Source organism: Vulpes lagopus, chromosome 18 (genome assembly GCF_018345385.1).
Source record: "Vulpes lagopus strain Blue_001 chromosome 18, ASM1834538v1, whole genome shotgun sequence".
NCBI classification, from domain to species: Eukaryota; Metazoa; Chordata; class Mammalia; order Carnivora; family Canidae; genus Vulpes; species Vulpes lagopus.
In genome coordinates, this window is record NC_054841.1 from 44,525,945 (window position 1) to 44,549,754 (window position 23,810).

General features: G+C 37.9%; 1 protein-coding gene across 6 annotated transcripts in view; it reads left to right on the forward strand.

Annotated features, from left to right (window-relative positions):
- The window catches only part of CFAP61 (cilia and flagella associated protein 61), a 270,399-nt gene that overhangs the window by 53,137 nt on the left and 193,452 nt on the right, over positions 1 to 23,810 (forward strand). For all 6 annotated transcript variants that reach the window (XM_041732553.1, XM_041732556.1, XM_041732555.1 and 3 more), the window contains one exon: positions 19,255 to 19,346. In XM_041732553.1, the coding sequence (XP_041588487.1) occupies positions 19,255 to 19,346 (92 nt within the window). The remainder of the gene's footprint in view (positions 1 to 19,254; positions 19,347 to 23,810) is intronic.

Below are 23,810 nucleotides of genomic sequence, written 5' to 3' on the forward strand. Positions count from 1 at the left end.
GGTCTACACTTTCCCCACTAGCTGTGAAACTTGCAATATCACACCAACCTCAATCCTTCTGAGCAGATTAATGTCAAGGCTCAACATTCTTAAGATAATATAGTGACCTTCCCTCTTTAGCTGCTTATCCACATTATAATCAGCCTGCTAGCTATTCATTATTTCAGCCATATCACAAGTTTTCATTGGATCTAAAAAGTTTAACTGTGCACATTCAATTTTCATTTTACTTGAGTAATTTGTGTATGTTAACATTTTCTAGCTACTCATTTTGTGTACATAACCTACTGTACATGTGTAAATTTTGGTTTTTATTTGCTAAACCTTGGGACTAAACTGGGACCAATAGGAACAAAGTCTACAGATGCAAATTTTTTGTCCCAACATAAAGAAACTCCAATGAAAGTTATTTATTTATTTATTTATTTATTTATTTATTTATTTATTTATTTAAATAGTGGAAAGCCTAGTTTAGAAGTAAGAGGTTCTGGGGCACCCGGCTGGCTCAGTGGTTGAGCATTGCCTTTGGCTCAGGTCATGATCCTGGGGTCCTGGGATCGAGTCCAGGAGCATCAGGCTCCCTGCATGGATCCTGCTTCTCCCTCTGCCTGTGTCTCTGCCTCTCTCTCTCTATGTCTCTCATGAATAAATAAATAAAATCTTAAAATCTTAAAAGTAGCAGGTTCTCCCAATATTGGAAGAATTCATAAAGAAATAGTAGTCATAGATGCTTAAGAAAAGGTTTTCTTCTTGTGTGGGATATTATACTAAATGAAATTTAAAATTCCCTAAGATGCTAAGATTCTGTGAAAATTTAGTGAACACACATTAGGATATGGCATATGCCTGATAGCTTATGTGTATTTTCTTCTGGTAACAATAAAATGGCTCAAAACAGTGTTGTTGTTGTTTTTCCAGTTGGCCCCACCACTGGCCCTGCCTAGCATTTGAAAATCACTCGTATCTTTCATTCACTGCATCATTGCAGTAAAGAATTTGGAATTAGAACTGAGCTGGCAAATTTCTTGGTAATGCATAAGGCAAAATAGGGCACAGCCAGCATTTCCATAGCTGTATTGGCATTGCCCCGTTTACTGGTTAAACAAACAAACAAAAAAAGCAAAAAGCAACCTTTGTTTGTCATGTAGGTTGGTATGACCTGGGAAGCAGGAGCCTCAGGTTCAGATCTGTGAATCTTATTATTCACCCAGGGCCCACTGTACAGAATCTCTGTGGAACTAATGTGTACTTGGCAGGGAGAAACCTAGTTTTATATGACCAGTTTGTGGGCTTTCAAAAGAATAGTCAGTGTAGCCAGTATAATAACCAATAGAGTAACCAAACCACTCAGGACGAGTGTTGCTTAGTACATACTTAATCAGCCCTTCCAAATATGATTTTCATAACATGTCCATATAGAACATAGCAATGTTGCCTTTTAAATTAAAAAAAAAATACTTTTTGTCAGGAAACGTTTATGTCTTATTTAAATTTCTTTTCTTTGAACTTACATTTGCTTCTTACCTCGGATTCTCTCTGTAGGTAGAAGAACATTTGAAACCAGTTTCCAGTGCCAAAACTAAGAAACAGTGGCTGGATCAAATCTTATTTTGTGTTAAATAACCTTTTTAGCTGCCCTTCCTAAGGTTTCCATTTTATATGCCTGGGTTGCCTTCTGTTTTACTGTATTTTTCTTTTAACATGGATTCCAAATATGGATGAAACACTTGTGTTTGTAGCATAGCAGTATTTCTGCCAAAATACTTGCATTGTATATTTCAGATCACTATTTTAACAACCAGTACATTCTATGATTATTTAGTGACCCACTGGGACTCTATGTTAGTTTGCTGGGGCTGCCCTAACAATGTGCCACAGATGGGGGGGCTTAAACAATAGAAATTAATTTTCTCACAGTTCTGGAGGCTAAAACTCCAAGATCAAGGTGTAGGCAAGGTTAGTTTTTCTCTGAGGCCTCTCTTGTTGGCTTATAGATGCTATGTCTTCTTTCTGTGTGTCTATGTGGTCTTCTTTTCTCTCCTGTTTGTGTCCAAATCTTCTTTTAAGGACTTTAAAGGACTCCAGTAATATTGGATTAGGGTCTGCCCATTGGCCCATTTTACTTTAGTTCTCTTTTTAAGGACACTATCTCCAAACACAGTCACATTTTGAAGTGCTGGGGATGAAGACTTCAAGATATGAATGTTGTGACACAGTCCAGCCATAACACTTAGGGTCCTGTGTTAACAGTCCCCTGGAGCCTTGTGGCCAAGACTACAAGGCTACAGCAATTATGCACATAGTGGCAATGAAGTCTGCTCTGCTTGATGCTCATACAAAGCCTGATACACCAGCTCATATTTATCACAATCTGAATATTGTCTTTTTTTTTTTTTTGCCACCAAAGTTGTTTTTGGTATATGAAGGTAACAAAATTGTGTTCTTTCAAAGCTTTAGCCACTCTTGTCAGCTTTGGTTTTCTAGAATTAACCATGTGAGTTCTGATGCTTTGCTAGAGATGTTGATAAAACAAGTATATAATGTCAGACCTATGCCCAGCTCACGTGATTATCTCCAAGGCTGACTGCGTAAACTCTTACAGGGGTTCTCAAGGTGGAGCCTTTGAACTGCTAACATGCCAGGAAGAAGATGATGCAGACTCGAAATCAGTATTGTTGTTAGGGACACTGCCTCAAAAGTCTTGGTGAGCCTTTTCATTACAGTTGGTCTTTGAACAACATGGTGTTGAGGGGCCTTGTGCGCCCTCCCCCACCTGGGGAAAACTTTGGACTCTCCAGAAACTTAGCTACTAATAGCCTACTGTTGACCAGAAGCCTTCCCAATAATAAACAGTAAATTAACACATGTTTTGTGCTATCCACATTATAAAGGTAATGGGTAATTACTAATTACCTTTAATAATAGGTAAACATGTTGTATGTTTATATACTAGACTCTTACAATAAAGTAAACTAGAGAAAAGAGTTATTAAAATTGTAAGGAAAATACATTTATAGCACTGCACTGTGTGTGTATATATATATATTATATATATAAATCCATGTGTACCTGGACCTGTGCAGTTCAAACCCCTTTCCAACGGTCAGCTGTATTTAACAAAACCTGTTGGTGATTTTCCATCTTAAGTCAAGTACTGGTTTCTGCATCCTTTCGAATGCTCTTAAAATAGCAGCCACGAATGATGGCAACGAATTATTTTGCAGAGAGCAAGATGACTGGGGACCATTCATACTCTCCTGTTCAGCACCAGGAAGGACATGTGTTATGACTGGTTGGCATGCTTGCTACCAGCCAGAATTTCACGATTGTAGAAATACAAACACATTTTTATATAGGGCCTGAGGTCTTTGAAAGAAAAGTGGCTTCATTTATGTTGGTTATGATCATTATGTGCTGGGATTATTTTCTCAGTAGGTGATGTCTGTTTTGCCCATATTTATAATGCAGGAAAGAAGGCATTTAATGAATTTCAAGAGTGTATTTGACTGTAAAACACATCTCTCTTAGTATATTCACATGTAAATAGCCTTTTTATTTGTTCTCTTTGGTGACCTTTCTTCTTTTGGGGGTAGATCACAGTTTGTTGTTGTTTGCCATTTCCAAATGGGAGGATGAATGATAATAATGAAAGATTATGCAAAAAATCCACATTTAAAATAATGTTGATATGCCACTTGTGTTGCAGGATAATTATAGTAATTTGGCTATTACTCTATATGGAGTCAGGAGTTAGTTGGTAGAAAACACGGTGATGGGGTGATTCAGGGGATTTTCATCCCAACAGGCTGTTTGATCATGCTGACTTTTCTCTTGAAAATCAATTGCTTGCGGTGAATACTCTGAATTCCCACTTGATTAAATTGGCTGCCGGTTGGGCTGCACCCATTGCCCTGGGGTCACTGTGAGTTCTGTGTCTGTTTACACAGGGTTTTTGACAACTCTTAAAGTATCATGGACCAAATTTAATCCGAGAAAGCAACTAAGGAAGCAATTACTAAAAATCACAGTCTTTGTAAATAACAAACAAAGGATAATATATTAATTCTAAGCCCAGCATGAAGCCCTTTTTTTTTCTACTGGGCTGCAAGCCTTTTCTCCACTGCATATTGCTCTGTCTTTTGGTGTTTTCAGTCTTCTAGGAATACAGAGCTAGTTTAGTGGAAGACCTGGGACAATCAGCTTGGAAGCTGGCTCTGACTTCAGGGTTATCTTTGACAACGTTCCACTTCAAAGTTATTAATATATTCTGATTTTCTATTTCTTTTGAATCAACTTTAGAAGATCAGATTTTTGGGGGGGGGGGGATCGCTGGGTGGTGCAGCGGTTTGGCGCCTGCCTTTGGCCCAGGGTGCGATCCTGGCGACCCGGGATCGAGTTCCACATCGGGCTCCCGGTACATGGAGCCTGCTTCTCCCTCTGCCTGTGTCTCTGCCTCTCTCTCTCTCTCTCTCTCTGTGTGTGTGTGTGACTATCATAAATAAATAAAAATAAAAATAAAAAAAAAAAGATCAGATTTTTTTTAAAAAAAGCATCATTTCATATAAGAGTTTTTTAAAATTATTAGAATACAAATGTGTATATATATACATATGTCTCTATATATACATATGTCTCTCATGAATAAATAAATAAAATCTTTAAAAAATAATAATAAATGTGAAAACAATCTTAAATTTACGTAAAAGTTACAAGTACTTTTTTTCTTCCTGAACCATCTGAAAATAAGATGCTGACATCCTACTGAGCCACTTGTGAATACTTCAGTATGAGTTTCCTATAAAGGGACAGTCTCCTTTATAAACCCCAAATATCCATCAATATTGAATAATTAACTTGAATATGTTACTCCCAACTAATCCACAGTCCACAAACCTTATTCAAGGTCCTCTGTTTGTCCCAATAATGTCATTCTTCATAGCAGAAAGATCCAGTCTAGAATGAAAAACTGAGTTTAGTTACTCTGTTATCTTTCATTTTGGAACAGTTCCTCTGACTTTCCTTGAATATGATGCCCTAAACACTTTTTAAGATGATAGGTCCCCGCCTCTGTGGATTTTGCTTGAATCTGTGTTTGTCTGATGTCTCCTCCTGATGAGATTCAAGTTGTGTCCACCTGGAGGGCTATCATAAAAGGGACTGGGTTCTCATTGCACCCTATCTCAGTCTGTCCCATTACTGATGGTGTGTGGTTGCTTTGATTACTTGATTAAAGTGACTCTTATAGGTAAAAAATTAAAATTGTTTTAGCTTACTCCAGCCAGTGCAGAAATCTATAATAATTTCTCCATTCCTGATCTCTATATTGATTCCGCCCTGATTCTCATTTGGAATTAGCAGCTTCACTGACGCTATTTTAACCCCCTTGTGAAATTTCAGATTTGCTCTGCCCAGCATCCCAGCATGGGCACTTGCTGCTGCCACAGATGCCTCCTTGGGTAGATAATGCTCTGGCTGCCCCAGTGAGTCAGTCCGTCTGTATAGGATCTGTCCATACCTCTAATCCTGGCTGGTGCCTGGCCCATTGCAGGGAAGTGGTTCCTGACTCTGCTTGTAGCCAAAATAGATATCACACTGACAGTCACCACTGTTACCTCAAACTAGGACAATTGAGATCTACATGGACCTGGCTTCCCCATGCCCAGTCTGGAGCTTGACCTACAATTTCTTCTCTACTGTAGCTGTTTATAGATCTTCCTTCTCCTCTTTGCTTTTTAACCTTCTCTTAAAAAAAAAAAAAAAAGATTCTTTTGTTTGATTGATCTTTTCAAAGAGCTAGCACTTAGATTTATCTACCAAATCTGTGGCTTTCTTTTTGAATTTATTAATATTGGTTTTCATTCCTATGATCTCCTTTCTCCTAATTTCTTTGGATTTATTTTGGTGTTCCTATTCTAGTTGTTTGATTTTTTTTTTCTTGTTTGATATAGAAAGCATTTGTTGAGAAGAAACTCTTTTCTTCTAGCAACTCAAGTTTGAGTGGTCAGGGACCTGCAAAATCACTGACAATAGATGGGTTAATAGGAAAAAAAGTTTATTGTGTGTGCAGAAATGCTCTGTAGTGGTGAACAGCTCACCAAGTAGCCAGAATTAAAGATATGTATATCAGTTTAATAATAGGGGGAAGGGTTAGGGTTTCAATGGGAAAATATAGAAGGTTGTATTGTTTTTTAATGTTATTTTGTTTTTTTTTAAATTTTTATTTATTTATGATAGTCACAGAGAGAGAGAGAGAGAGGCAGAGACACAGGCAGAGGGAGAAGCAGGCTCCATGCACCGGGAGCCCGACGTGGGATTCGATCCCGGGTCTCCAGGATCGCGCCCTGGGCCAAAGGCAGGCGCTAAACCGCTGCACCACCCAGGGATCCCGGTTGTATTGTTTTTTAATGCTAATGGATTGTGCCATTGAACTTGCCATGCATGAATGGAGTGATACCGGAACATGTAGACTGTGTAGTTTAGGTCAATGAAGGAGGTCATTGATGGTGACAATATCCACTTTGCCAGAGGTAAAAGAAGCTCTCGTGGAGTGCCTCAGTGGTGCAGTCTACCAAGTGGCTGATGATTCGTTCTGGCTCATGTCATGATCTCAGGGTCTTGAAATCAAGCCCTGTGTTGGGCTCCACACTCAGGTCAGCATCTGCTTCAGATTCTCTCTCCCTCTCCCTTTGCTCCTTCCACTCATGCTTCCTCTCTGAAATTAATAAATAAATATTTTTTTAAGAAGCAGGACCATCGGTGATTAGGCACTCAATGGCTGAGAAATCTGTTTTCTCTGACCTTCAGCATTGTGTCTTAGGAGTGCTGCTGGCATTGCAGAAGAAAATGTGCTGTTTATTGACTTGGGAGGACCAGGGAGCCTACTTTGTTGCAATTTTATAAGAAAGTTTAAATTAGACCTTTAAATGTTTCTTTTTAGAATTTATTTATTTATTTATTTGAGAGAGAGAGAGAGAATGAATGAGAGAGAGAGAGAAAGAGCATGAGTAGGGGAAGGAGCAGAGGGAGAGGGAGCAGCAGACTGCACCTGAGCAAGAAGCCTGATGTGGGGCTCCAGGATCATGACCTGAGCTGAAGGTAGATACTTAACCGACTGAGCCACCCAGGTACCCTACGCCTTTAAATGTTTCTTGAGGCTAGAATGCCAAGCTAAGCTAAGAACTCCCCACCAGATTTCATTTGTAGTATCTATAGATTTGGGAAAGTTCCTTTCTTCTCCAAGTCCCCAGAATATCCTTCCTTACTCATCTATAATGCTGAGAACCTCGTCAGCCAGTGCCAGATACTTAAGAGGGCTTTATAAACATTAGGTCCATAAAATCAACCTTACTGGGATACCTGGGTGGCTCAGTGGTTTGGCGCCTGCCTTTGGCTCAGAGCCTGATCCCGGGATCCTAGATCAAGTCCCACATCGGGTTCCCTGTGGGGAGCCTGCTTCTCCCTCTGCCTATGTCTCTGCCTCTCTCTCTGTGTCTCTCATGAATAAATAAGTCTTTATTTTAAAAAATCAACCTTATTACCTTAAGACTATCTAGTTGTGTTTGATTCTATACATGTCATTCTTAAATATGATGTTACAATCAAAGCCTTGGTCGTATAAACTAATGTTTCCAGTTATGTCCTGTTTACAAAGAAAACAGATTCTTATTGAACCTGTGAAAGTAACTATATTGTTATGAAAATTAGAATACTCAATAAGAGTTTCCAAATTCTGGAGGGATTAGTCAGGGAAGAAAAAGTGTTTTCAAAAGTATAATCTGAATCGTTGTAAGTTAAAAATACCTTAAGAGCAAAAAGAGAATTGTTCCTTAAATCCAGGAGCAATATTTTAAACAAATGATGTAATATCCTTAATCAGCTCATTTTGTACCATGTAATTAATTTTGGTTCTCCTTGATCTTGGATTAGCAGTTTCATGAACCCATCAGCTTGCCCACTAGAGATCTGTAACTCCTTCCGCAGTCCAGTGCTATGCTTTCAATGTTGGTCAGTGCTACCAGAAGCCTACACCCTAGAGTACCTGGCATTGTCCCTGTGGCTTGTAGCTGATTGTAAGAGCTTTCAGGAAAGATAAAGACAACCAACAACTATCAGCAGATGTTGAAGACTTAACTGGTTGTGGTTAAAGATCTTATGAGAGTTCATTATGAAATTAACACAATTGGCAAGGAAATTTTGTTGTCCCTGTGGCATGCTACATTTGAAAATAATAATTGGAATGTTGATAGCATTATATTATTATTGTGTCTAATATGAGGCAAAGCAGTACCAGGACACATGGACAGTGAGGGCATTGACAAATTTCTAGAAATGTTTATATTAATAACATTTACCCACACAAATATAACCTAGGGAGAGTTAAACATCTCTTCTTATTTGACAGTGCTTTTTATGCTATTCAATGTATCCAATTGATTTTTTATATTTCTCGTTTTAAAAGGAAAAGAACAAATCCCTTGAGATTTTCCAGGGAGCCTTCTGGGAAGTCAGTTAAGGATCAAGATTTTACTTAGGATTTGATTTTGGGAAGGCAAAATACCAAAAGTTGTCAAGTATCTTAAAAGGTGTGCACACCTAATTTTATAGAATTACAAGTTGCTGTGAAAAAAATAATTACTGGGCCACCTGGGTGGCTCTGTGGTTAAGCATCTGTGTTCAGCTCAGATCATGATCCTGGGGATCAAGCCCTGAGTTGGGCTCCTGAGTTACTTTGGGATCCCTGCTTCTCCCTCTCCCTATCCCTCCTTCATGCTCTCTCTTGCTATTTCTCTCTCTCTCTCTCTCTCTCTCTCTCAAATAAATAAAATCTTAAAAAAAAAAATACTTAACAACCTATTTAAACAAAGTAACCATAAAGAATTCAGAAGTAACTATAGGAGGTAACATAGTTATAACAAACAAATTCACCTTATAACATTTTAAAACCAGTTTATCTATGGGTCACTTGGCTGGCTCAGTCAGTGGGGTGTGAGGCTCTTAATTTTGGGGTTGTTTGAGCCCCATCTTGGGTGTAGAGATTACTCAAAAAATAAAAATCTTAAAAAAATTAAAAAACCCAGTTTATCTGATTTCCCACATAAACTTGAGAACTCAAAAATAATTTTAAAGATTAAAAAAAAATTATTTGACACAGAAAGAGCTAGAGATAGAGTGCACAAGCAGGAGGTGTGGCAGGCAGAAAAAGAAGCAGGCTGCCCACTGAGCCCAGTGGGGGCTCCATCCCAGGACGCTGGGATCAAGTCCTGAGTGAAAGGCAGATGCTTAACCCACTGAGCCACCCAGGTGCCCTGAAAAATAATAATTTGAGATCTTGAATGGGGTTACTTTGAACCTATAGATCAGTGTGGGGGAGGATTGACATCTTTACAATGTAGTAAAATATCTAATCTATAAATGTGGTATATTCCTCAATTTATTTCTGTCCTTAATTTCTTTTCAATAATGTTTTATACTTTTTGCAATATATGCTTTTCACATCTGTTGTTAGATCCATTCCTAGGTATTGAATATTGTCACACTTTTAGAAATCTATGTTTAAAATTTTTTGTTTTCAAATTGTTTATTGCTGTCATATAGAAATGCAGTTTGTTTTGGATATTGACTTTAATATCCAACAACCTTTGTATGCTGATTTATTAATTCTATGAATTTATCTGCAGATTTTTTGGGATTTTCTCAGTATAATGTAAGTTTTTGTTTTGTATATTTCAATTGTTTTTCTTTTTACTTCTTTTTCATGTACTGGTTAATACCTTGAATAGAAATGATGTTAGCAGGCATCCTTTTATTGTTCTTAATATGAAATGGAAAGTCCTGAATATATTACCATTAAGGATGATTTTGTGAATACCTGTTAAGGGATTAAGAAAGTTTCTGTATTTGTGGTTTGCTAAGAAATTTATCAAGAATTTTTTTTAATGTTTTTTTTATTGAATTCTATAAAATGCTTTTCTATATTTGGTGAGTTGATCTTACGATTCTTTGTCATTCTGTTAATGAAGTGACTTACATTGATTAATTTTTGTACATTAACTATTTTGTTGACAATAGATATATTATTCTTTTTTTTAAAAGATTTTATTTATTCATAAGAGACGCACACACAGAGAGAGAGAGAGAGACAGAGACAGAGACAGGCTGAGGGAGAAAGAAGCCAGCTCCATGCAGGAAGTCCGATGTGGGACTCGATCCCGGGACTCCAGGATCATGCCCTGAGCCAAAGGCAGGCGTCAACCGCTAAGCCACCCAGATGTCCCGATACATTATTCTTTTTATGCAGTGCTGGATTCTTTGCTGATGTTTTGTTGAGGACTTTTACAGCTATGTTCCACAAGTGGGAGTAATCTGCAATTTTCAGTTCTTGAAACATCCTTGCAACACTTTGGAGATGAGGTTCTGTTGGCTTCATAAAACAATGTGAGGAGCATCCTTCCACTTTTGGAAGTTTAGGCAAGGCTAGAGATGCTTATTCTTTAAATGTTTTGTAGAATTTTCCAGGGAAGCTGTCTAAACCTGGTGAGCTTTTTGGGGGGAGGCTTTTGATTGCAGTTTCAATTTTTTACGTTGTTATAGAACTATCTTCTTTGTTTGGTAGTTTGTAATTTTTTATAAGAACTTGTACATTTCCTTTACATTTTTAAATTCCTTAGGATAAAGTTGAAGCCATTCTTCATTTTTTCCTATTACACTTTTTAAAAAAAGATTTTCTTTATTTATTCATGAGAGACAGAGAGGCAGAGACACAGGCAGAGGGAGAAGCAAGCTCCCTGCAAGGAGCCCAATGTGGGACTCGATCCTGGACCCTGGGACCACGCCCTGAGCCAAAGGTAGACATGCTGAGCCACCCAGGCATCCCTCCTATTACACTTTTAATGTTCATCAGCTCTGTAGTGACACTGTCTTTTTCAAAATTCCTGACCTTGGTTATGTGTATTCTCCTGTCTCAGTCTTGCTAGTAATTTGTCAATCTTCTTAGTCTTTTCAGAGAACCAATTATTAGTTTATTTGGTCCTCTCTATTTTGTGTTTGTTACATATTTTATTTCTGTTCTTTATTTCCTCCTTTTTATTTTTGGGCTTATTTTGATGTTTGTTTTCCAATGCTTTAAGATGATCCTTAACTCATTGATTTTCAGGGTTTTTTTTTTCTTTTCTTATATGAGTGTTCAAATTACAGATATTCTTCTCTGAATTTAGCTGAAACTCATAAGTTATACAATGTATTCATTATCAGTATTTTTGATATTTTTCTTTATTTTACTCTCTGGCCCTAAGTTTTCATTTTCATTTTCATTTTTTAATTTTTATTTATTTATCTTTTGACCCTAAGTTTTTAAAAGAATTATTTATTCTCAAACATATGGGACTATCTTTTATCTTTCTATTTAATTTTATTGTGGTAAGAATACTTAACATGAGAACTATCTTCTTAAATTTTTTAAATGTATGATACAGTTTTATTAACTACAGGTACAGTATTGTTTAGCAGATCTCTAGCACGTATTCAATTTGCATAACTGAAACTTTATAACTGTGAGATAGCAGCTCCTCTTTACCTCCTCTCCTAGCCCCTAGCTACTAGCATTCTATTCTATGCTTCTATGAATGACTATTGTATAAACCTCATATAAGTGCAATCATGCATTATTTGTCCTTCTGTGACTGGCTTATTTCACTTAGGATAATGTATTCAAGATTTATTCATATTGTTACATATTGCAGGATTTCCTTCTTTTTCAAGGTTGAATAATATTCCATTGTGTGTGTGTGTGTGTGTGTGTGACATTTTCTTTATCAGTTTGAGATGTTCTAATTATCTTTTATTATTGTGTGTTAGCTCACTTGCATTGAAGTCAGAGAACCTACCCTGTGTGATTTTTTTCCCCTGTGTGATTTTAATTCTTTAAACTTTGCTGAACATATGGTCAATTTTTAAAAATGTTCCTCGAGTCTATGAAAAGAGTGTATATCCTATAGTTGTTAGGGGCAACATTCTATATAAATCAGTTACATTTGATAATAATGTTGTTCAATATTTTATCCTTATTGACTTCATCACTTGTTTGATCAATTAATGAGAGGTGTGTTAAAATCTCCTGCTTTGATTGTGAATGTACTGATTTCTGCTCATAGCCTATCATTTTTCATTATGTATTTTGAATCTGTGTTGATAGGTATATAATTTAAAATCATGATATCTTCTTTGAACTTTAAATAAAATCAGTTATGAAGTGTCCTCTTCATCTTTAGTGATCTTTTTTTGCCTTACAGTCTACTTTCTCTGATTAATATGGACATACCTACTTTCTTTGATTCAAATTGTATACTATATCTTTTTCCATTCTTTTATTTTCATTCTTTCTATTTCCTTATATTTAGTTGTGTCTCTTATAGACAGCATAGAGTTTAATTGTTGTTTTTGATCTAGAGTGCCAACTGCTGTCTTTTAATTAGAGAATTTAGTCCATGTATATTTAATGTTTTTATGGGTTTATAGCTACCATCTTACCTTATATATGTCTCTTATGTTTATGTTTCACTACTGGCATCATTTATTTGTGCTTCTCCTTTTTTAAATCTTACCAGTGTCAATTTAATTAGTATTTTCAAAGAGCCAGCCTCAGGATTTGGTTGATTCTCTCTGTTAACCTTTGTGATTGCATCAATAATCCATTACCACAATAATGCTGCAAACAAATAGCTACAAAACCTCAGTGGCATACCACAATAAGCATGTCTTGCTGATACAGCTGGGGTTAGTTAGGCAGTTCTTCTGATCTTAGCTGGGTCTTTTCACATGTCTTGGGGTTGGTTGCCTATTGGCTGATTTGGGCTGGCATTGGCTCTGCTGTGTATGCCTCTCATCCTTTTAGCAGGCTAGATTGGGCATGTTTTTATGGTGACCACAAAGGTGCAGGAGACCAAATAGAAACACACAAGGCGTCTTGAGGTCTAGGCTTTGAACTAATATATATTACTTACCTAAGGCAGGTCATATGGCTGAGCCCAGAATTGGAGGGAGACGATTCTCTTTAGTGAAGTTCCTTTAGTGAAGGGACTAAATACAGGGAGGGTGAAAAATCAACATCATTATTTCAATCCTTATTCACACAAAAGAATAATGCTGATGATTTTTGTCATGGTCTTCTTTCCCTAGTCCTATTAGAGACACAAACTTCAGTTTAGCCTGGAGGAGGCTAAAACCTGTAGTCTCACTTAAGACAGTGTTATGGGAATTACCAGGGCATGAAACTCAAATTGATAATACTGTGTGGCTTAGAGTCTGCACTGCAGTCCAGATGGGTAGAGCTTCCTTGAAAAATAAGAAAAAAGCCCTTTATCCTCCTTTCATGCAGCTGCCTAGTGTTTTCCTTTGTATTGTTGTGGACTTTATCATCAGCTTCTTGCCGTTCATTCAGCCATTCAGTAAATACCGAGTACCTCCCATATACTAGATTTGGGGAGCCTAGTCTAACACTGGTGAGTCTAGTACTGACTAATGGCAGGATAAATAAGCAGGAAAAATTAATTTGCAATGAGAGAAGCGCTAGAAAATTGTGGTGGAACCACAGCGGAATTATACCTAAGTCGTCTTGAGAGCATCAGCTTAGAATTCACAGGGAAAAAAAGCTTTTGAGTCAGAACTTCAAAAACTAATTGAGGCTTTCTAGGTAAATAAGCAGAAAGATTTTCCTAGCAGAGGGAACAAAATGTACAAAATAAGGAGGTATTAGAAACCATCACTTATTAGGGTAAAGTACAAATTCAGGGTTGCTAGAACATGACGTGAGGCATTGACAGGAGATGAAGCAGAACAGGATATTGAGGTGATGCGATCAAGGCTCACATGCCTTGCAAAAGAGTTTAGATTAATCTATTCACAGCATACCTAATGACGTTCCATTTGCAATCCTTAATTAGAAAGGGATCCATGTTCAAGTTCTAGTTCAAAGGAAGACTTTCCACTAGAGTGTCCAGGAAAGAGATGAGGAGGGACTGAATCAGAACAATGATTATGGATGAGCCTGAGAGGTATTTTGGGGAATTAAAGGAATTTGATATTTTAGGTCATATGGAGAGGGTGGGATATGGAAAAGGGAAAAAAATCAAAGATGAGTGCAGAAATTAGATGGATAGTGGAACCATTTGGCAAGATGGGAATAATAAGAATGAGTGAATTATATGATGGAAATGCTGTGATTTCTGATTTGGCAGAGTTGAGTTTAATCTTCCTAGTAAGTGCCATCACAAATATCCTTATAAGAGAGAGACAGGGGAGATAACAGGAGGAGGCTGTGACCCCAAAGACAGAGTGAAGTGATGTGGCCACATGGCGAGGAATGCTGGCAGTCACTATAAGCTGGAGTACACAGAAACAGCCTTTTCCCTAGAGCCTCTGGATGGAGTGTTCCCTGCCAACACCTTGATTTCTGCTCAGAGATACTGATTTTGACATTTGTGAGCCTTGTAGAATAAGAGGGGCTACATTTTATTCATTTACTTTTGAGTAAATGAACAATGCAACTCATTGTTCTCCATTGAGGTTTTGGATGAATGATTTAACTTAAATCTCTAACCTTTTCCCTTCTTGAAATGGAGTGACTTAAATTCATTTGGCAGCTTTTAAAAAATGATCCATAATATTGCAATAGTAAACAAAAATGACTGCTTTGTAATATTTTGGAGATAGAAATTTACTTTTAGGAATGCCTGGGTGGCTCGGTGGTTGAGCGTCTGCCTTTAGCTCAGGGTGTGGTCCTGGAGTCCAGTGATGGAGTCCCATGTCGGGCTTCCTGCGTGGAGCCTGGTTCTCCCTCTGCCTGTGTCTCTGCCTCTCTCTCTCTCTCTCTGTCTTTCATGAATAAGTAAATAAAATATTTTAATAAGAAACTTACTTTTATAACTGGAAATTTTTAAAAATCTTGATGGTATTAGTAACATAGGAAACCATCCTCCTAAAAATATTAAGATAATGCACTTAAAAGTTGAGTTCCCATTGAACCACATCCAAGCCTGGTTCTTCTCTCTCCCCAGAAATAGCCATTGTAATAATTTTAGTATGTGTCTACCCAGACCAACTTTTTATACTTTTCTAAGAAGTCCATGTATTCATAGAAAAAAACCCTACCATTTTGTAGCAGTTTTTTTTTTTAAAATATAAATAGTGTCTTTAGGAATATGTGATGTTTGAAATTTACTTCTTCACTCAACTCTTTGAGATCTGGCAGTGTTGGTACATGTTATTCTAGGATACTCCTTTTACCTTCTGGGCAGTATTCTATAACATGGAATGTGTCACATTTGTCCTTAGATGGACATTAAACTTGTTTCTGTTATTTTGATATTGTGAAAAGTGCTGCAGTAAACATTACAGTGCATGTCTCCTTGGACCCCTTGCCAGAATTTCCCCAAGCTCTATTCCTGGAGTTGTTCTTGCTGGGCTTGGAAATACTCACATTACCACTAAATATGACCAAACCAGTGGTCTTCCTCCAGACCCTTTCATAGTTCTCTCATATAAGAGTGTCAGCATTTTAAACTTTAGACAATATGTTAAGTATGAAAGGAGATATTGTTTTGATTTTATTTCTCTGAATATTATTGAGGATAAACACTTTTGTATGTTTATTAAAGTCATTTATATTCCCTGGATATTCATTGCCTTTGCCTAATGGGTTGTTTCTCCTTTCTGTAATTAAATTGTTAGTCCATTTTATGTGTGGCAAATATTTTCTCCATGTCTCTAATTTAAAAAAATTTCTTCTTAGGGTACTTTTGACTGACCTTTTAGATTCTGATGTGGTCAAATAGGTATGTTAACTAACTAGAATTAAAATAAAAACTTAAAAAATGCCTGGCACACACACAAATAAATAAATAAATAATATTTTGCTTTTATGACTTCTCCCCTTTTGCAGAAGGATTTTTAAGGAAGAATTTCTCCACCCCCAAGATAATATTCTCCTGTAATTTCAACATTAAAAAAAATCTTTAGGTTATTAACATATTTACAGGTGATTCTTATGCAGTGTATGAAGTAGGGGCCCAAATTAATTTTTCCCATATGATGAGCCAGCACTATTTATTTATTTGTATAGTTTATTCTTCTCTACAATTCAAAATGCCACTTTTAACATATATCAGCAATTTTATAAATGTATGGCTTTTTTCTGGATTCTGTTCTATTTCTACTTGAATAATCTGTGGTTCTTGTAACTATGGCTTTATAACATGTCTTAATATTCATTAGGAAATTTGGCCCACTCTTTGTTCTTATTTCTTAAAATTCTGTTGTTGACTATTTCTTTGTTCTTATTTCTTAAATTTCTGTTGTTGACTATTTCAAAAAACCATTCTTCCATATTTCACTTCACAAGAAAAGTCCTGTTGGGAGTTTTGATCTGTATTTAAAATAAGTGTTAAATACCTGATTGTTTACTATTATTAATTCCTAAAACCATCAAAATGTATTAGTTATCTTTCCCTGTGTATTATCACTATCAGGTAAAGAGTAGGGCAGCCCGGGTCTTGTGGGACCTAAAGTCTATACAATTTGAGAACCCTCTTTAAGAAAACAAATGTAAAATTATGAATGCAATAGTAGGTGCTATGTCTTGGGAGGGCCCTTATTAGGGGGGATACCTGAAACTAACATTATTAACTCTAACATTATATGGGTAAACCCACCCATATAAAGCAGTCTCAAGGGCAGCCCGGGTGGCTCAGCAGGTTAGCCCCGCCTTCAGCCCAGGGTGTGATCCTGGAGACCAGGGATCGAGAGTCCCACATCAGGCTCCCTGCATGGAACCTGCTTCTCCCTCTGCCTGTTTCTCTGCCTCTCTGTCTCTCTCTGTGTCTCTCATGAATAAATAAATAAAATCTTTAAAAATAAATAAATAAAGCAGTTTCAAGAACAGGGAAAGTCTTAGCAAATAGTGCCTCTACTCCCACTAGTTTGTAACTTCTAAGCTACATAAGTGGTGTTAGTAATAAAATAACAATTAAATGTGTAGCCTCAGTCATGTTTTCAGTTGTGTGCTATATAATGCCAGTGCCTTGACTTCTCCCTGGTATAAGCACCTCACGTTTGAGGATCTCAGGACACATTATGAACATTAACTAATTAAACCTCACAAAACCCCAGAGACACAAGAAAGAGAGATACAGCATCACTTTGCCTAGTTCTGAAATGCAGCCACCTCTGGGGATGAGTGTGGCAGCTGCTTACTAATAAACTGCAATAACCCCACGACAGTTTAACCAAGACAATTAGCTGTTGTAATTGGTAATTGTCTCATGAACATTAGACTGTCAAATAGTGAAGTCACCAGCATTATCAGTTCATTTCAAATCTAATCCATTCTTTAAGGTCTCTTACTTACTTTTTTATTTATTTATTTTTTCTTTTTTTTTTTACTTACTTTTTTAGTAATTTTGTCCTAGTATATAAAATAAATATATGTACAATGAAGGTCTAGTATTTTTCTTTTAGTTTCTTCTTTTGGATAGTCCTTCAGATTTAAAACAAAATAGGAAAATCGCTCTTTTAAAAAATAAAATTGAACTTAAGAATAGGGAGACATTTATATCTATATCTATACATATCTATTTATTTTATATCTATATTTTTTTAATTCAAGAAGTTTACTGCTGAGCAAAACAGATCAATGATGGCAGAAGACAGAAGAGCATCTACCTTTAAGTGGTATATTGGCTAGACATGGTAATGAGGGAAACTTCTGGTTGCTGGGAATGCTTTAGCTATTTATTTGGGTGGTTGGTACATGGGAATAGATAAATGTAGAAGTTCATGCATTTTTTACTGAATACACATTATATCAACAAAGTAAATTAACATAAAAAGCACATGGCTCTTGTCATCATGAGAATGCCTAAAACCCCATATAGACTTTATGAAAAGTTTTGCAAGGAGCAAGACATATTCAGGAACTAAGATGTGATCCATGCCTCAAAGCATGTTTCTTCAGAAGAGGGATTCTATGTCCTGTGCTCCTGTTTCCAGACATTTTCTCCCCATGCCAAAAGAACTACCCATTACCCTAGGATGTGATTCTTTCTCATTGTACTTTCAACATTATATACCTCTTTATCTATGCCCTTTATACTTCCCTGGCCATCCAGTTTTTCTCTTAGAATTTCATTGTTTCACTCAGCTATGTCTTTGCCAGGAGACAGGTACAGGGCATGGGTAATCTGGGGATTTGGGATTAAGTGGTATCTGCAGGAGCCATTGCCCTGGCTGGCACTAGAAGAGCATAGTGAGAAATGAAGGAGCCAAGAGGGTAGGCTACGTCTGGTCTATCCACAGCATCTGATATGAACGTTCATTAGAAACAAGAAGATTGTTTCTTCTTGTCAGGCTTCTGCTGGCAGTGCAGAGGGGCAGCATCCTAGGGTGGCTGTGAATAAATGTCATAGCTTGAAATCCTCCACCAGAGCAGACACAAGGTGAGCCAGAAGGAAGAGGTGGGAGAGAGGAAGGAGAGGGAAAGGGGAAGTGAAGAGAGAATGACAAAATAGAAGGGGAGAGAGGGAGCAGAGAGACAGGAAGAGAAATAAGAAGGCCCAGAAGAAAGACGAGCTGGAAGAAAGACAAGAATTCAGAAGGCAGAGGGGGAAAAGAGCTTTGTAGACAAAAGGAGAAAGGGGTTTTTTACTGTAATTTTTAGTGAAAGTTAAAAACACAAACACTTACCCTGGTACTGACTTTCCAGAATATACTTAAACAGTAATGCTTAGCTGCAGTTCTTATTGCTTAGAAAGTAGAGAAGTACAAATACTTAATTGTGGTCTTTCCCCTGTTTGGTCTTTAAATAATTTCAAAGCCTACAGCCCAGAAAGTTGCTAATCAGTTGTTGGTAAACTTTAAAGGGGGCTCCTATGAAAGGAGCACTGGCTCAGGAGCCTCAGAGGGTGAGGGCTCCCTGAAGGCCAGACCAGGTATCTAGCCCATTGCTGGCAGCATTTTTCCCCCACAGCTTTCTCGGGGTGGGTATCATTTTATCTCCATCACATGCATATGAGCACAAGAAGTCAGAATTGGGGTAGGATGTGAAGACCCTCTGCTTCCCACCTCATGGAACCACTCTCTGCACTGCAGTTCTTTCAGATGTGCTGCAGGTGAGAAACATGTTAATTACCATGGTGTCTCCAGTGTTCTGTGTCCTGAAGATATTTATCATCTGTTCTCTGTCCTTATGCCATTCTTTCCTCAAAGATGCTGAGCTCAGTAGTAGCAACCCCAGTTCCCTGAAAACAGTTGAGGAGCCACAGGAACCTCTCTCTCCAGAGGCCATGGAAATCATTCAGGTAACAGACTTCATTTACCCCTGCCTGGGCCCCGGGGGGGGGGGCGGGGGAGGGGGCTCTACTTGTGTTGTGCAGTCAGAGGCATGCCTGGTGCTGGTTAATCACTGAGTTCTGATGCCTGATGTGGAGAAGGCCTCACTAGCACTAAGACTGGGGGACAGCAGGCCGGGAGAAAACTCAGGTGTGTGTAGGTGTAATAGATAAATCAGAGCCTCACCACTAGCTTCAAGAATACAGGTCAGAATGGAGTTTCATCCCTTCTCTTCCTTCCTTAAAACCCATTCCCTGATTTTAGGAGGTCAAGGGAAATAAAGCTGCTCATTTAAAGCCAGGTAGAAAATTCAGACATACCAATGAGACTTACACACTCGCATGAGGCCCTGATTTTCTTCCTGCCTGATCGGGCTTTGGAAGCTATAGAAATGCCTTCCATAGCTTCTTGGAGAACTGCTGGCCCCACTTGTCTTTGTCTGGCCTCATCAGAAGCCCCCCACCACCTACACCCTCCTGCTACCAGAGTTCCACATGAGCTGCTGCTGCCCTAACCTGAAGAAAGGGGAAACCCACACCAAAGTAGGCCACAGTCATATAATAGATTACTTAGGACTTGGTGGACAAGCTAGCAGATCCAGCTCCTTGCTCCAGCTCTGCCAACTTCTGACCACTGTTAGGTTCATGGTAACATAAATGCCCAAATATACTGGGTTCTGGGTCCTTACAGATTCCTGTAGGACCTCAGAGTATGTCTCTTGTGTCTTCTGGAACAAGGCCTCACCTAGAGCGTGGGGCAGGAAAACATGCCCACTTCTAGGCTAATGTTGGCCTGGTCCTACATCAGCACTGTGTGTGGCCAGACACACAAGATGTTTTCCTATACCATTCCTTCAGCCTCTGGTCTGTCTGACTTTTCCATCCAACTAGGTCCAGAACCCCTCCCTTGAGCCTAGGTTGGGGGGCAGGTGGTGCCTTCACTTCTGGACTCCAGCCTCTATCTTTTTCCCCCTTTGTTTTCAAGATTGGACAAAACAGAGTTCCTCTTTGCCATCCACTCATGCAAAGGAAATCTTGGGAAAAGGAGGATGGAGGGAGGACCTTTATCTTAGCACTAGGCCACCTGATTTCCAGATTGTTCTCCCAGATTGTCACATTGTCCCTATAGAAAATGCATTCTTATGCCCCAAGAGGACCCAACCTGTAACTGGTTGGCTATTATATTTCAAGTGCTGATTTATTCTCTCCGTGGAAGTTGGGCACACACAATGGCTAAGCATTCTGCTGTGTCTGAGGGCACTCGAGACCAAAACACAACTCCAGTCTTCAAGAGATAGTGACTTGATAGAGAAGAGGAAACCCCTAATTCAGTATTTGGAAAGGAGGATGGGAAATATCCCAGAGGAGGGGACTTTTTAAAGAATGTTGTATGACATGGATTAGGTTAAGGTAGATGAAGCTGATGAATAGAATTAATAAAAAAGAAATACTTAGTGCTAAGGGCTTCTGCTTTTGGCAAAGATGGAGTAACAGAGACTAGATTTATTCTCCTGCCTAAAAAAAAACAAAAAGTGGCCAAAATATATGAGAGAACAATTTTTAAGACACTGCTTATCAGGTTACCAAAGAAATATATGCCCAAGAGATGGGGAAACAAGCCAGGTAACTCCTCTGATTTTCCTGGCCTCCAGCCTTAAGAAAGTTTCAGGCCACAGCACAGGGCAGGAGAGCTCAGTGGGAACCCTGTGGATTCTCTAAGTTGAGGAGGCAGGTCTGGAAGTCCATGGAGACTAAGGCTGATAAAGTTTGCAGGACAGAGTACTAGAGAGGAGAGAACTGCACAGAGAGGGATGTTAGGGATCTCAAGGAAATAGTGAAGATCAGGCTGAGGAAAGAACTTCCCAAAAGGATTTGAGTTCATAGTGCCCAGTACTCATCCAAAGCTGGAGCTAATGCCTGCTTCCATAAGCCAGACTGGAGAACCTTATGACTCACAAGGCACTGGAAGAGCACAGAAGAGCCTTGCATCAGTAGTGGGGAATAATTAACTCTAGAGAGAACATGGCACCAGTCATGTCTAACATATCTTTAGTGCAAGAACCAAAAGGATCAAACTGCTCCAGTGACTGAGTCCCAGAATAGAGTTCAATAATGTGTGTAGGAGTACAAAATTAACTTAACACCCAGCTAGGTTAAATGACAATGTTTGGAATCCAAGAAGATACTACAGGCACTCAAAAAACTGAGATTGTATGATGTGTAAAGTGGAGATAACCAATTGAAACCAACCTAGATCTGAAGCAGATGTTAGAACTAGTGGGCAAAAACATTAACAACAGTTATTATAACTATGTAAGTCCCAAAGTTCAAAGAAAGACATGGAAGATATAAAAACACCCCAAATAAAATCTCTAGACATAAAAACTACAATTCATGAGATGAAAAAATACACAGAGGGATCAACCATAGATTAAACATGGAAGAAAAAAAGGGTTAGTAAACTTGAAATGAGAATTAAAAAATTAAATTAAAAATTAAAAATTAAATTAAAATGATCATTGTATCAGTGAGCTGTGGGATAATGTGAAGTAGCTAATATGTGTGGAGTACATGAAGAAGAGGGAGAGGTTGGTATGGAAAAAATATTTGAAGAAATGATGATTAAACAAATTCTAGATTTAATGAAAACAGTAAACCCACAGACACAAGCTCAATAAATAGCAAGCACAAGAAACACAAAGACACCTGTACCAAAGCCCATCATAATCAAATAGTGGACAACCAGTGATAAAGAGAAAATCTTAAAAGCAGCCAGAAGGGAAAAGGCAACCTAGGAACAGAGGAACAAGGATAATGGTTGTAGCAGATTTCTTGGCACAGGCACAGTGCAGTCCCATCTTTAAATAACTGGCATAAAATAAACTGTCAACCTAGAATTTTATACCCAGTGAGTGTCTTTCAAAAATGAGTAAAATTTTCATCTACATACAAAAGGTAGGTAAATTCATTGCCAGCAGATGCATACTATAAGAAATGTTGAAGTTGGGGATCCCTGGGTGGCTTGGCAGTTTAGCGCCTACCTTCTGCCCAGGGTGTGATCCTGGAATCCTGGGATCAAGTCCCATGTTGGGCTTCCTGCATGGAGCCTGCTTCTCCCTCTGTCTACGTCTCTGCCTCTCTCTCTCTCTCACTCTCTCTCGCTCTCTCTGTCCCTCATGAATAAATAAACAAAATCTTTTTTTAAAAAAAGTTGAAGTCCTTCAGGCAGAAGAGAAATGATACCAGATGAAACTCAGGATCTACACAGAGGAATGAGGAACACTGGAAATGGTAATGATGGGTAAATGTGTAAAATTGTGCTCTAATTATTTATATCCCTTTAAAAGGTAATTCATTGTTTAAGTAAAATAAAAACAACATAGTGCAGGGCCTGTAGCAAATGTAAAAATGAAATGAATGGCAAGAATAGTATAAAAACCAGGAGGGGAGAAATATAAATATACTACTTGAAGGCTCTTCTACCATACCTGAAGTGGTGCAATATTACCTAAAAGACAGATGTGGTAAGTTAAAGATGTATATCATAAACTGTAAAAAAATATTGAAGTTACAAATCAAATTCAGAGAGTTATACTTAATAAGCCTACAGAAGAGAGAAAGTTGAATCATAAAAATATACAAGTAGGGCACCTGGCTGGCTCAGTTGGTAAAGCATGTGACTCTTGATCTTGGGGTTGTGAGTTCAGGCCTGGTGTTGGGTGTAGAGATTATTAAAATAAATCTTTAAAAAAATATATACAACTAGTCCAAAAGAAGGCAAAAATATGGAAAAAAATAAAGAGCAGAGGGACAAATATAAAACAAATATGGTGTCAGACTTAAATCTAACCATATTGAGAATCACATTAAATGTAATATACATTGAATATCCCAATCAAAGATTATGTAAGGCCAAAATAGGTTGGATGAAAAACAAGACTTGGTTATATTTAGACCATAAGAATGCACTTGCTGAATTCAGACACTTAACCAACTGAGCCACCCAGAGATCCCAAATATGCCCTTTAAATGCAAAGATACAATAGGTTCAAATTTGAAGGATACAAAAAGATACAGCATGTTAACACTAATCAGAAGAAAGCTGGAGTAGCTTTATTCATTGCATTCAAAGCAGATTTCAGAAGAGGGAATATTACCAGAAATAACAAAGATCATGAGAACATAACAATCCTAAATATTTATGTGTCTAATAGAACTTCAAAACACAGGAAGCAAAAACGGATAGAACTGCAAATACAAACAAATGAATAAATGACTGTATTTGGAGATTTCAATATCCTCTCTTAATAATTGATGGAAAAAGTAGGAAATCAGTAGGAATATAGATTTTTAAGAATATTATCACAACTTTGACCTAGTTGACACTTAACACTCTACCCACAAAATGACAGAATACATATTCTTGTTCTGTGC